This window comes from Pocillopora damicornis, chromosome 14 (genome assembly GCF_964200805.1).
Source record: "Pocillopora damicornis chromosome 14, jaPocDami1.2, whole genome shotgun sequence".
Lineage (NCBI taxonomy): Eukaryota > Metazoa > Cnidaria > Anthozoa > Scleractinia > Pocilloporidae > Pocillopora > Pocillopora damicornis.
In genome coordinates this window covers 4,152,741-4,168,145 of record NC_142683.1, presented here as the reverse complement: position 1 = coordinate 4,168,145, position 15,405 = coordinate 4,152,741, and the positions used below count along the sequence as shown (strand labels likewise).

Here is a 15,405-nt window from a genome sequence, read left to right as displayed (position 1 = left end):
TATGAGAATGCAAGGGTTTTCATTATAATACATGTGTATCTATTTTTTCTTTTCTTTAAATGTCTTTATTTTGGCATGTTAAACCACAATATTTCTCGACAAAAGGTTTGCAAGAAATTTCCAAAAATTTAAGCCTAGAAAAAACTTATTTTCCAAGTCACACATGTGTTTAAAAGTCTCTTGAACTGAGTAGCTAATCACCTTTGAAAAACGATGAAAATTTTTCTTTCCTTGACGAACTAATTGTGTTCGAAACCTAAAAATTGTCATACTTTGCTTGGCGAAATGAGCGACTCAAAAAAAAAATTGGAGTTTTTTTAACTTCGGAATTCTTATAAAGAGAGAGATCTGAGGAGCATTTTACAGAAATGCTTTCCTTCGTGTATCGGTCCGAGTTGTCCTTCGCAGATGGCGTCCTCTTTCTACAGGCTAGTAATTAAATAGTTCCGAGCTTTACTAAGTTCAGTTCATTCTGCTACAGAGGTGTTATCAAAGTCATGGCTCTTAAGGTGCGCTAGGCACCGGCCAATTTCCAAAATCAAATGTCACGTTGTCGCCCATGATCATAAATGGCGCCCATTGAGAAACTTTGTCAAAGCCGTTATTTCTCATCCACTTCCTGGCCTTGTGGAGAGATTCACTGGCGCTTACACCGCGGAACAAATGTTTGTAGAAACAAGTCATGAACTGCTCTGTGGCTGTGTCATCCAGAGCCCATCGTGCCGCTAACACTGAACGAGCTCCGGATCCTAAGAACGCTCGGGCAATTCCAATAACTCCCTCGGTTCTAATCTGTCCACGAGCACTGTGACAACAACTAAGCACCACTAGTTTAGCTCGCAACTGAGTTTTTGAAATATCTGCCATCGTCAAAAGATAATCTTCTTCTCGAGGAAAAGGTGGGAGTGGGGAAGGGTGCTCAGGAGAAAGAGCAATCTCCCCTCTTTCTGCATCACCATGGGCAGCAATGTGTATCAGGCTCACTGACTTCATCGATTGGAGTACAGAATGCTTTTTCGCGGAGTCTCCTATCAAAGGCGTTACCCCAAGAAGTCTTCCAATCATCTCTGCTTCCTTTCTTGCACACGACAATGGTGCTATATTTCTGAGCCTTCCCTTGTGAATCACCTTTCCAACCACAGGGTCACCCACTATCAGTGCCCCGGTCTGACTGTGATAGTCTGGAGGACTGTCTTGAACAAACTTGAGAGTCGTGAGAGAGGGAATCAGCCGAATCCTGCATGTCTCTGATAAATACTTGCCTCCTTCGTCAGCCAAGGCTACAAATGGCACTTGGTACACACAGGAATCAGGGACAATTATGATCTCGGGCTGCTTCAGTAAACTGGCCACAGGAGCGATGATTATCTTGTAACACAAGTGAAGACTTGTTTTGAAATCTTCGGCATCATAGTCACGCAGGACTGAGCGGTTGTCGTAGTGAAGTGACATCAGTTCGGTGTCATCTAAAGATCGATCTTCGCATTTCTGTGCTGGTAAAATGGCGTAACTGCGGAAGGCTTCTTTAAAATACTCATCTAAATCAGGGACTATTCCGGTCACCTGGTTTTGGTCCAGGTTCACTTTCTTTTCTGAAAAATGAATAGCTCCCGTTGCTTTAATGATCCAAAACCGTACCTCATTTTTACCAACCGAAATGTAAAGGCATGCATAGTCTGCTTCTTTTGTGATGATCCCTTGAATGCTACACCAAGATTGTGGATCGCTTGAGATCTGCTCTTGAACAGAGTACTGAGTTGCCATCAAGTCGGCCAGGCCTTTTGCCCTTCTCAGCTCTTCGACGTAAAGGGCATCTTGCGGCTTTCCAGTGGAAGAAAGCAACCTACTTAACAAGTTGTAGGAAAAGGAGCCGTGCTCTTCTAAAAGAAATATTTGAAACTGATCGCTTTCTTTAAGAAAACCTCTCAAAGTTTCGAACTTTTGGATGCCTTGAAAAAGATACGAAGAAGCCTCTTCAAGATGACCTTGTGACACCTTTAACACCGATAGATGACAAAGACAGTGAAACTCGTTCAAGTTGTCTCCAATATCCTTACTTAATAGGAGACTCTGCTTAATGTATTCTTCGGCCATGTCATATTTATCAAGCGATTGGAAACAAAAACCTAAATAGTTGTAGTTGAGTACTACTCCTTCTCTCTCACCGATTTCCATGTCAATTGTAAGGGCTTTCTCAAAGTATTCCTGAGTCTTGTCATATTCACCACGCTTAAGAGAGATTAGACCAAGGTGTCTGTAATCTTCTGCTTCTCCGCTTCTATCAGCAATACACTTTCTAACTGCCATTGCCTTCTTAAGATAGTCGTCGGCCTTTGCATACTTGCTAAGTGAGATAAACAAACTTGTGAGTTTTCCATAGATTGTTGCTTCTCCCTTCCTGTCACCAATTTCTATTGTGATAGCGAGTGCTTTCTCTTGATATTCTCGGGCCTTGTCATATTGACCGAGAGACTGGAACAAATTTCCTAGGTTTCCGTAGCTTGCGGCTTCTCCGTTCCTGTCACCAATTTCTATTCTGATAGCGAGTGCTTTCTCTTGATATTCTCGGGCCTTGTCATATTGACCGAGTGATTGGAAGCAAGTTCCTAGGTTTCCGTAGCTTGTTGCTTCTCCATACCTGTCACCAATTTCTCTACTGATAGCGAGTGCTTTCTCCTGATATTCTCGGGCCTTGTCATATGGACCGAGTGATTGGAACAAAGTTCCGAGGTTTCCGTAGCTTCTTGCTTCTCCATTCTTGTCACCAAATTCTATTCTGATAGCGAGTGCTTTCTCTTGATATTCTCGGGCCTTGTCATATTGACCGAATGATTGGAAGCAAGTTCCTAGGTTTCCGTAGCTTGTTGCTTCTCCCTTCCTGTCACCAATTTCTATTGTGATAGCGAGTGCTTTCTCTTGATATTCTCGGGCCTTGTCATATTGACCGAGAGATCGGAACAAAGTTCCTAGGTTTCCGTAGTTTGTTGCTTCTCCATCCCTGTCACCAATTTCTATTCTGATAGCGAGTGCTTTCTCCTGATATTTTCGGGCCTTGTCATATTGACCGAGTAATTGGAACAAAGTTCCTAGGTTTCCATACCTCGTTGCTTCTCCATTCCTGTCACCAATTTCTCTACTGATAGCGAGTGCTTTCTCCTGATATTTTCGGGCCTTGTCATATTGACCGAGTGATCCGAACAAAGTTCCTAGGTTTCCATACCTTGTTGCTTCTCCATTCCTGTCACCAATTTCTATACTGATAGCGAGTGCTTTCTCTTGATATTCTCGGGCCTTGTCATATTGACCGAGTGATTTGAACAAAGTTCCTAGTTCTCCGTAGCTTGTGGCTTCTCCGTTCCTGTCACCAATTTCTATTCTGATAGCGAGTGCTTTCTCTTGATATTCTCGGGCCTTGTCATATTGACCGAGTGATCCGAACAAAGTTCCTAGGTTTCCGTAGCCTGATGCTTTTCCATTCTTGTCACCAAGTTCTATTCTGATAGCGAGTACTTTCTCATGATATTTTCGGGCCTTGTCATATTGACCGAGTGATTGGAACAAATTTCCTAGGTTTCCGTAGCTTGTGGCTTCTCCGTTCCTGTCACCAATTACTATTCTGATAGCGAGTGCTTTCTCTTGATGTTCTCGGGCGTTGTCAAGTTGACCGGATGATCGGAGCAAAAATCCTAGGATTCCGTAGCTTGTGGCTTCTCCATTCCTGTCACCAATTTCTATATAGGTAGCGAGCGCTTTCTCCTGATATTTTCGGGCCTTGTCATATTGACCTAGTGCTTGGAACAAAGCTCCTAGTTCTCCGTAGCTTGTGGCTTCTCCATTCCTGTCACCAATTTCTATTCTGATAGCGAGTGCTTTCTTCTGATATTCTCGGGCCTTGTCATATTGACCAGATGATCGGAACAAAGTTCCGAGGTTTCCGTAGCTTGTTGCTTCTCCATACCTGTCACCAATTTCTATTTTGATAGCGAGCGCTTTCTCCTCATATTTTCGGGCCTCGTCATATTGACGGAGTGATTGGAACAAAGTTCCAAGGTTTCCGTAGCTTGTTGCTTCTCCATACCTGTCACCAATTTCTATTTCGATAGCGAGTGCTTTCTCCAGATATTCTCGGGCCTTTTCATATTGACCGAGAGATTGGAACAAAGTTCCTAGGTTTCCGTAGCCTGATGCTTTTCCATTCCTGTCACCAAGTTCTATTTTGAAAGCGAGTGCTTTCTCCTGATATTTTCGGGCCTTGTCATATTGACCGAGTGATTGGAACAAAGTTCCTAGGTTTCTGTAGCTTGTTGCTTCTCCATTCCTGTCACCAATTTCTATTGTGATAGCGAGTGCTTTCTCTTGATATTCTCGGGCCTTGTCATATTGACCTAGTAATTGGAGCAAAGTTCCTAGGTTTCCGTAGCTTGTGGCTTCTCCATGCCTGTCACCAATTTCTATTCTGATAGCGAGTGCTTTCTCATGATATTTTCGGGCCTTGTCATATTGACCCAGTGACTTGAACAAAGTTCCTAGGTTTCCGTAGCTTGTGGCTTCTCCGTTCCTGTCACCGATTTCTATTCTGATAGCGATTGCTTTCTCTAAATATTCTCGGGCGTTGTCAAGTTGACCGGATGATCGGAACAAAAATCCTAGGTTTCCGTAGCTTGTGGCTTCTCTATTCCTGTCACCAATTTCTATTCTGATAGCGAGCCCTTTCTCCTGATATTTTCGGGCCTTGTCATATTGACCGAGTGATTGGAACAAAGTTCCAAGGTTTGCGTAGCTTGTTGCTTCTCCATACCTGTCACCAATTTCTATTTCGATGGCGAGTGCTTTCCCCAGATATTCTCGGGCCTTGTCATATTGACCGAGTGATTGGAACAAAGTTCCGAGGTTTGCGTAGCTTGTTGCTTCTCCATACCTGTCACCAATTTCTATTTCGATAGCGAGTGCTTTCTCCAGATATTCTCGGGCCTTGTCATATTGACCGAGTGATTGGAACAAAGTTCCTAGGTTTCCGTAGCTTGTTGCTTCTCCATTCCTGTCACCAATTTCTATTTTGATAGCGAGTGCTTTCTCTTGATATTCTCGGGCCTTGTCATATTGACCTAGTAATTGGAGCAAAGTTCCTAGGTTTCTGTAGCTTGTGGCTTCTCCATGCCTGTCACCAATTTCTATTCTGATAGCGAGTGCTTTCTCATGATATTTTCGGGCCTTGTCATATTGACCCAGTGACTGGAACAAAGTTCCTAGGTTTGCGTAGCTTGTTGCTTCTCCATCCCTGTCACCAATTTCTATTCTGACAGCGAGTGCTTTCTCTTGATATTCTCGGGCCTTGTCATATTGACGGAGTGATTTGAACAAAGTTCCGAGGTTTCCGTAGCTTGTTGCTTCTCCATCCCTGTCACCAATTTCTATTCTGATAGCGAGTGCTTTCTCTTGATATTCTCGGGCCTTGTCATATTGACGGAGTGATTTGAACAAAGTTCCGAGGTTTCCGTAGCTTGTTGCTTCTCCATCCCTGTCACCAATTTCTATTCTGATAGCGAGTGCTTTCTCTTGATATTCCCGGGCCTTGTCATATTGACGGAGTGATTTGAACAAAGTTCTGAGGTTTCCGTAGCTTGTTGCTTCTCCATTCCTGTTACCAATTTCTATTCTGATAGCGAGCGCTTTCTCCTGATATTTTCGGGCCTCGTCATATTGACGGAGTGATTTGAACAAAGTTCCGAGGTTTCCGTAGCTTGTTGCTTCCCCATCCCTGTCACCAATTTCTATTCTGATAGCGAGCGCTTTCTCCTGATATTTTCGGGCCTCGTCATATTGACCGAGTGATTGGAACAAAGTTCCGAGGTTTCCGTAGTTTTTTGCTTCTCCATTCCTGTCACCAATTTCTATTTTGAAAGCGAGTGCTTTCTCCTGATATTCTCGGGCCTTGTTGTATTGACCGAGTGACTGGAACAAAGTTCCTAGGTTTCCGTACCTTGTTGCTTCTCCATCCCTGTCACCAATTTCTATATTGATAGCGAGCGCTTTTTCTTGATATTCTCGGGCCTTGTCATATTGACGGAGTGATTGGAACAAAGTTCCTAGGTTTCCGTAGCTTGTTGCTTGTCCATATCTGTCACCAATATCTATTGTGATAGCGAGTGCTTTCTCTTGATATTCTCGGGCCTTGTCATATTGACCTAGTAATTGGAAGGAAGTTCCTAGGTTTCCGTAGCTTCTTGCTTCTCCTTCCCTGTCACCAATTTCTATTTTGATAGCGAGTGCTTTCTCATGACATTCTCGGGCCTTGTCATATTGACTATACGATTGCAACATTACTCCGAGCTTTGCATAACATAGTGCCTGGCCATGTATGTTTCCCATCGTTTCCATTATTTTGGTTGCTGATTCGTAAAATTTCCAGGACTCCATTACTTTATTTTGTACCTGAAGTATTTCTGCAAGGTTTAAATGTAGCCATCCTTTTTCAGCGGTGTCATTAAAGTCCAAGTATAGGAGGAGTTCCTTGATGTATTTTTCTGTACTTGGGTAATCCTTTATATAAAGGTAAGCACGGATTATTTTCCTGTAGATGGCTCGGAATATTAAGTTGTCCAATGAACTATCGATAGCCCGCGCCTGACTGTGTAATATAATCAAACATTCCTTGTATACCTCGATGGCTTGCAACACGCGACCAGTTTTGCGAAGGAACTCGGCGACCACTACAGCTATGTAGATAGCTGATAAAGCTTCTTTTATGCTGTCCATCTTTACCCTGTTTCTTTTCAGTTTGGAAAAAAAGAAGAAATTAGTGAAAACTTAAACACGGATTGTTTGTAGAAAATCTTTTCAAATTTCAATTTTTATCTTCCTCTCGCCGCCTTGTAATCTTTTTGCATTCACGCGTGGCGCACGTGATTTCACAATTAGCAAATCACGTCAAAGAACTCTAACCTTGACACTGGACAACTGACGTGGACATTTTTCGCGTAATTTTGTTGCTTGTCTTAACGGAGTTGAGTTAATTGTTTTTGAGCTTTCGTTCTCTTACCCTTTGTTATGACTTTTAAGAAGTTTCGGAGTTTTTATCTTAGCCAAATGTTGTGGTTCATCTGACAAGTTTAATACATATTTTCTACGGAGTTTGGACTATAGCCTCTCTTTTCGCAGATGGATTTTTATTACATCGTCCATCAAAGAGGAACACGCCTTTGCCGTCTGTTCTACTGGGGTGTTCGTTACACTGTCACGCGAATCACGCAGATCAGAGATCAACTGGGAAATTCAACTACCTATCAGAATACAACAAGTTTCATTTGATCTGCTGATTCATATTTAGTTTACAGTAATTAAATTCAATTATGTAAGAAGGAGCAATGCTCTCAACAATTGCGATTTATTGGGCTCTCAAGGGAGCTCGTGTTACATCGTACTGCTTACTGCTAATTCTAAACTGCCCAGCCCATATCTTAATAATAATCGCATTTCCTTGCAACAAGTTAGCGTTCCTAGAAATTTAATCAGTAAGTAGGTTTTCTTTGATCTTTTTCCTAACTATGTATTATGACTCACAGGTTTTGCATGAGTTCGGAGAATGGTCGATATTAGCTACCTCTGTGTAAAGGTCCTGCACTCTATGGAGTGGTTATTATAATTGTCTGTACATAATCGATATGCACTTCATTTGATGATCTTGGATTTTGATTGTGTAAATCCTTGTAAAAGACGCATTATTTGTCGATGTTTTTTTTCAAAGAGGGGGGTGACAGTTAGATTTCTATATGCTGCTAATGTTGTTATTCCTACGATAATTTTCTTTTGAAGCTTTCATAACGATACTATTGATGTTTGAATTTCTAAAACAGTCAGCATTGATGCAAATTACCTTTTGAAGTTAGAAACGTTCCTTATTCATTTTGATGAAGGTAAAGGGACTTTTATGAGATCTTTCGAAGGAGGTCAGCTTTTTCCTGGAAAAAAGAAGAAAAAAATCCATGGTGAAATGTTAGAATAGAAATTGGCGACAGGGATGGAGAAGCAACAAGCTACGGAAACCGTAAGAACTTTATTCCATTCACTCGGTCAATATGACAAGGCCCGAGAATATTAGGAGAAATAGAATTTTTAACTTTTGATAATTCGTGTGATCGCTCGGTGCACTACTTTTCAAGTTTAAATCGTTTGCCCGAATAAAGAGAATATGTAAACTCAAATAGATGACCGATGTTGCACATTCTTACGAAAATTCCCTTTCCCTCCCCTCCCTAAAAGAGGTATTATTTCTCACTTACAGAAAGCGAAATCCTCTCGATCGTGACATCACGTGATTGTTACAATATTTCCGTCTCATTTAGATGAACACCCTTAAGAGATAAACGAAGACAGCAATGTGTTGTCTATTAAGGGTACAACACTTTTCAACCCAGCCGTTCCTCTTATTTACCAACTTTGTCCTCGATGACTCAAATTACACTTACTGGAAAATGAACAGCTTATGAAGAGACAGACATCGAACACAAATAGCTTACCGTTTCAAGACAGAAGCTCCAATTCAGCAATGTAACAAGTCTTGTAATTTTGAGTAAATCAAACGGTTCAGTGTATACGCAGACCGGATGTTACCTGCAACCAAAGTGAATTGTTTCATTTTTGCATGCTCACATCTGTCATCGGTAAAAAAGTTTGACGTACAAAACTGAAATATATTTTCATCAGATGGCACCGCTTCAAAAGTAGGATAACAATTATCCGTCTCTCCTCGTCTTTCCTTCATTGGAAGAAACAAAATGAATTTCATTTAAGCTTCTGTAACGGAAAATCGGAATTAATATTTTTCACATAACGCTTGGAATTCTGCTCGAGGCTGGAGCGTTAGTAGATAGCCCTTCGGCTAACTCGGAGGATGTCGGAATTTAATCTTCAGAGAAAATAGCTTGAAAGAAATCTTTATATCCAGTGTCGGTTAAAATACCTGTTAATTCGTCGAATGTAGTCAATGTTTGGTGGGTCTAGATGGGGAACGTTAAACCGACTTTGCTGCTTATTAATTTCTTTCAATTTCTATCGCACATATCAGAATTATCTTCCGCCAAGTCATTTATCATATCATTCATAACTGAACGAGGTTTGAAGCAGTTCTTAAAACCGATGCTCCAAGCCAAAATGTTTTTCTTAGTCTATGTCAAGGCAAATTAATGGAAGTGAATTAGTTGTTTTCGTAGACAGTACTTACCACAACCTGTAGCCTTAAGTGCCCTGCTAAGGAAATAATTTTAGCCATCTCTTTTCGTCGTTTGAGTTTTTGCAACATACGTCATACGTCAGTCATATCAGGCAGCCAATAAAATGTGGTTGTCTATTTCTGTTCGACTGTCGGTTCCGTAGTCATTCTCTTCCCCAGGCCCGCTGAGCGGCCAAACGTAAGCGCCAGTAGGAAAGGTCCTTTAAGTGTTATCAATTACCTATTAATTTTGTCCGCTTGTCGTTGGCCGATTTACGTAGGATTTCTATTACACCAAGTGCAGGACAATCTTTTATTTGTGGAGCGTTATTCTAATGTATGCACCAACAACTGGAGAAGAAGCAAGGAGGTAAATGAATTTATTTGCTCTCATGTTAATTGTCCTGCAGTAATTCGTTAAGGAAGGAAGCTTTCTCTTCTCTTCTCCTATAGACCGTCTATCAGCCTCCAGGACTTTTCGATGTAAGCGGAGACAAGCCTGGAGCGAGCTAGAGGAAGCACGTTAGGGTGCCGAGCCTCAGATCGATACTTTTGGACGATTCTTTAAGATTTCTGATGGGATTGCTAGGTTTTCATGACAAGGGAATTTATAGGTATTCAATAGCTTTTTATGTAGATATTTGTGTTTTTAGCTCTTTCAACCCTGGGAGTGACCAACATCTAATTTCGCCTTACAATAATACTCCTGAGTCATTCATTAAGATAACGAGAACAAGGCAAATGATCACCATCTTAAGAACCTTTGATTATTGAACAAATTCTCCTTGTCAGTACCAGAGGAATTGTACAGAGAAAAATATGGAGAATATAGATACTGATGTGTAGTGTGAGGTGTAGAGAGGTTTAAGTTTCAGATAATGCAAAATGATCAAATTCCTTCTGGCATTAATAACAAATCAGAAAGCACATCTCGCACACCAGTTTTTTCTGTTTGAAAAGACTTGGTTTGGAAAGGGTCCTGAGACTGAAGGAGTATGTACATACTCACAAATTATGGTATGTTTTTATTTTCTGTTGTTTCTATCCTCAGGATGAAAAGACAGTGACATGGTGTACACTCAAATAAAACAAATTTAGCAAAATCTGGGTAGGAAATAATACATTTACCCTTTCATTCCCAATATCTCGGTGGTAATTTTCCCGACTGTCTGTTATACAATTCTTATGATGTTAGTTTAGAGAGTTTTGTATTTGATCAACTAATAATCCCTGAATGAAATTTTTCTTTATTATCATCACTTGTCTGCTTGATATTGTATTGATGCGGTTGGGAAAAGTTTTGTCTTGGTCATTTACAATGAATGAGAGTTGAAGGTTTACAATGACATGAAATATGATAATTCTCGATAAATTGTTCACATTAACAAAAACAAACAAACCAATGCTAGTAAAAAGTGTTTCTTTTTTATTGCTCATATTTTCCAAGTTACTGGCTAGTGTTAAAATTATTTCCATGGCTATCCTAAACATGTGAAGTAACAGAAACCACCGAAGAACTGATACTATCTACTCAACATTTCACCTATCAACATCAGGCACACAACCAAACATTAATCTTTAAAAGAAAGTTCTGATTTTGAGGTTAATAATATACTTGAAAAAATTACTTAATTCCGATTGGTTAAGATAAATGCAGTTTTCAGGTAATTCAGTGCAGAAGAGGGTTAATTCAGTGCAAAGAAAGTAACAAATCAGACATTTTGATTGGTCAATAATCAAAGAAGAAGAAGCTGTTTCAGAAAGACACTGATATTCTGATGCTGGTCACCTTGTAGCTGTATCACCTCCCCATATTCTGGGTTTTCAACAACTGTTCCACTCCAGTCGAATTCCCGCAAAAGCGAAAAAAAGAAAAATGGCCCTCGTTGTTCCGAGGGTAGTTACCGCTCCCTACTACACTTTCATACTACAGCTTACTTGCATTCAGAACATGGCAGTTTCAGTACACGCCAATAAAACAGGACATTTTCCTGTTTAACACCAAGATAGATATATTGATAATGACTCTCCCTGTGACACATGAAGGGTTAAAGAAACAAGCCACATAAGAATTAATCCTAATAACATCAACAGAGATAACAGAATTGAAATTCCTTACGCGTGGATGCCTACTATCAAAAAACATTATGATGATCAGTAACAGAGCAAACTTATAAAGGAATGAAATCCAATACTCAGAATAATAATGAGGATTTAAATACACCAACTTACAGCGAGCCATAAACCACCAATAACATCAAACCAAAGTGCTACAAATAAGGACTTAAAAACTTTCAACCTCATTGCCTGGTGACTCTTCCATCTTGAGACAAATGATAAAATTTCAATTCTCAATAAAAAAAATTTAACAAATCTCACAGTAATACTTAATAATGGTAATTGAACTGAGTGGAGTGCAATTTGGGCTGAAATCACAAGTATGATTTCAGACCAAAATTGCATGACACGAGGTTCAATTACCACTTTATTACATCCATTTTGAAATCACTTAAATACAGGACTTCAAATATTTTGTTACTACAATACTGAGCCAGTTTCAAATTAAAGTAATTCATTTTTTGGGAGGAAAAAATAAGAGTTTTGGAAACAAAATTTGCAAAATTTGCCACATAACACTTCATGTCTTTCATCTTCCTGCAATTTGATCGGTTACTTTAAACAAGCCTTGAAGTCTGATTGGCTGTTTTGTTTTTAGTGTAGCCTCCTCATAAAGCAAAAAATGGTGCAATTTGTGAATAAATCGCACCAATTAGAGCCAATCACTACGAAGCGAGGATATATTTTACAGAAAAGACTTGAATCGTTTTATTTAGCGTAGTCGAGGTTTCCAAGTACTTATCGTAAAGTGAAATGTGAAATTATAAGGAAGAAGCTAAGCTAAATCTAATATACGAATCAACAGTCCAATCATTCCGATATAAAAGCAAGATCCAAAAAGACTAGCTAAAACTCTAAAACAAACTCACAAAGAGACTATCTTAAAAGGATTAACAAAACTAATAACCGAGGGGGAAAAACGAGCAGCTTTCTAACAAAGCGTGAACAACGTAAGCTACGTGTTACAAGGTTGCGAAAACAAGCAATAAAGAAACTAGTGTAAAAATTAGGCGAAACTACCGAAAGACTGGATGTTTAGACAAGCACAAAGAAAAGGAACGTAAGTACTTATATAACAGTCCCGCCTGTAAGAGTTTGACCAAAACGAACTTCATCCATCTGATTCCAGAACTGTTCCCGTTTCACAGGGATTCTCTACCTGTAGTGAAGACACTGAGATCTCGCAAGACTCTTCGAGCACTACACCTCCGTCAAAAACTGGCGACATCCGTGCTTTGGAATTTGGAGGAGATGTGGATATCCGAGCGGGTTCAACTCCCGATAAAAAAAGAAGGAACCCATACAAGTTTACGGGTGTCGGATTCTGTTGAAGTTACTCAGAAACAACTGACATTCGAAATCACAGAACATGATGCACATATTCGGTCATCAACAGCGCGTGAGCGTCAGTGTGTACCATGGGATTAGCTTTTTCCAACATAAGTCCGGCCGCAGCAAAAAGAAAAAGAAAAAATGGAATCAATTGCAGAACTTTTTTCAGCAACAGGGAAGAAATCCTCAAGGATTGGTAGATAAAAACGGTGGGAACTTAAACGTGAATCTTCAAACAAAGTTGAGACCTCAGCAAGGTACGGCAACCCAGTGGAGAGGACAGTCGCAAAACCCCTCCGCGACTTTCGAAGTTGGAAACCAATTCTTGTGCAGCAGATGACCAGCATTTGGACAAGATCAAGGACCACGACTACAAAATAAAGTTTCAGGACGTTTTGTGGGAAATTTTTCCCAACAGCCTCTACCATTACCAAACTTTAAAATGCCTCCCCCTAATATGCCACCTATGGAATTTTTTCGCAAAGTGCTACCACCCAATATCCTTCCGCAGACTCACCCAATGATTCCTCAGCAGCTACAGCCAAATCCTCCTATACCGCCACCCAAGCAAGTACCTCCGCCACCCCTGCGGAGTAGTCAATCACAGTTCTTTCCACCCAGTCAACCAACACCCCCTCCCCCCCACTGAATGATCATTTTTATAATTCTCTTGAACTACTAAATAACTCTACTGGGAAAAACTACATATTGGCTATCACCTTTAACTGAAGTTTCATTTTTTTTCCTCCACTCTCTACCATCCAGCACCAAAGTAGAGAAAGCCTCTGATACCTTAGGAACCCTTTTAAACATGACTGGTCTGTGGTGTACTATAAAAACAAAACCAAAAAAGAATCAAACAAACTTGTAGACAAACAGCACGAATTTTATGTAATTAAACACCACCTTTGTAAGCTACAAAATGTTATACCTGTAACTCTTCATCTACGAGGTTAAAGGTTTCCCTTCTTTTTCTGAATGAAATGAAAGATGTGCAGCAGTCGATTGAAAAAGGGTTTTCCGATTTAGCGAAGTTCGCTATATCTTCCTCGCTGTGTTCACATATTCAATCAATGTTTTTTTTTCGTGGTTGTTTTGCCATTTAACTCGGTCACTTTGGATTTTGTTTGGTAAAGATTTCAAGGGATTTGGGATTAGTTACATGAATAGACTCAACAAACAAAACATTTAATGATCCAATTCGACTTGCACACAATTAGTGTCATAATTAAATGGGCCTAAACAGTTTCTTTGAATCACGGAAGTCAACAATGAATAAGTCTTGCTGGAGAACATGCATGTTGCCTTCAATATAAGATAGATAGGAGGATTCATTTCTCTACATTCTCCGTGAAAATCCGCAATCCAAATCAGAGTTCTTAAGCTACTAATGATCAACGTTCTCCTTTTTGATAAAAGGCCACACGTACATACAGCAAATGGTAGAAAACATTGCCTATGCCATAGAGTGGCCAGATGCATACACTTTGTGGAATCGGATAGAGTGTTTTATTTCCATTCAGTAGAGAGTATGGGCGATCGCGAACCTAATTGGCTAAATGGAATATTTTTAGTGACCTTCCTCTCACATGGGAAAATTAAAATCAGACATATATTTCTCCAAAATTTAATCTGGGTATCCCATATTCGCATTTTGAAACTCTGTACGTTTTTATTGATAGTGAAGCATGACGAAGGCGCAACGCTTGTCCTCTTGCGAATCCTTTCTTTAGGTCTGGTTGATGTCACCAATAAAAGTTCATGCATTGAAAGGTCTCCGTCTCTTTGAAATGCGTTTGCACGTCGAGGGTCGATTCCCTGTGAAATTTTTAGCCTTTGTGCACATGTGTGTCCAAGAAGAGAATCTTCGTTTCTGGCCCCGGTTATTCAAAGGGTGGATAACGCTATCCACCAGATAAATCTCTATCCGGTGGATAGCGCAATACGTTTTGTTAAATCGCTATCCGCTGGATAGCGATTTATCCGTTGGGTAGCATTATCCGTCCTTTGAACAACTGGGCCTTAATCGATATTTTAGCCATTAATTTAATTGTATCGTGGCAGCTGTTTGTCTGTCTTGCAAATTCTTCTATTTTGTCTAAATTGTGTTCCTCAAACAGAAAAGTTGCGCCGTAAAATCAGAGTTAATACATACAACTGACCTAAAGCACCGTAAACGTCAGGATTTCTTTTAGCTTCTACCTGATTGGCGCAAAGGCTGGCACGACGGGTTGTCGGGACCAATCACAAAACGAAGCGAGGGATTCTGGTATGCGTCAGGAGTTCCGTTGTCGCCTTTCAGACGATAAGTGTTAAAACTCGCAAGATCGAAGTCTTAATTTTCTCTTCCTATAACTCCATTCCTTGCGATTTTGGAGTTATGACAAGGTAACACGTTGTTAATAGGTTTTTTCAATGACATTACCTGTTTACTGAATAAAGTTCGTACCCGAGCTGGCACCTTGTCAGTGTTCTTGCCTGAAGTGCTAAATTTAAACTGTTTAACAAGGGATACCCAACTCGAGATGGTTGAGGCTAGAGCAAGCAAAAGGAAGAAACTTATTACACTGGTTACCGCAATTGACGTTTTCTGTGATCTAGTACTGAACGTTGAGCATACTTGTTTTATGTGAAAAAAAGCAGATATTTTGAGATACCATCTAGGTATACTCCAATAGATCACAAGTAACAACAGGCCAATATGCGTGTGGGATCCAGTTCATCAAATAAATGCTTGTAGATGGGTA

General features: G+C 40.2%; 1 protein-coding gene across 1 annotated transcript; it reads right to left on the bottom strand.

Moving 5' to 3' along the window:
* Positions 1–370: 370 nt before the first annotated feature.
* On the bottom strand, positions 371–7,958 carry LOC149034079 (uncharacterized). The gene is made up of 3 exons (XM_089193417.1): positions 7,874–7,958; positions 4,799–6,769; positions 371–4,558 (listed from the first exon to the last, which is right to left on the bottom strand). Exons 2-3 carry the CDS (start codon positions 6,754–6,756, stop codon positions 505–507), a joined length of 6,012 nt encoding a protein of 2,003 aa, XP_089049543.1. The 5' UTR covers positions 6,757–6,769; positions 7,874–7,958; the 3' UTR covers positions 371–504.
* Between the last annotated feature and the right edge of the window lie 7,447 nt (positions 7,959–15,405).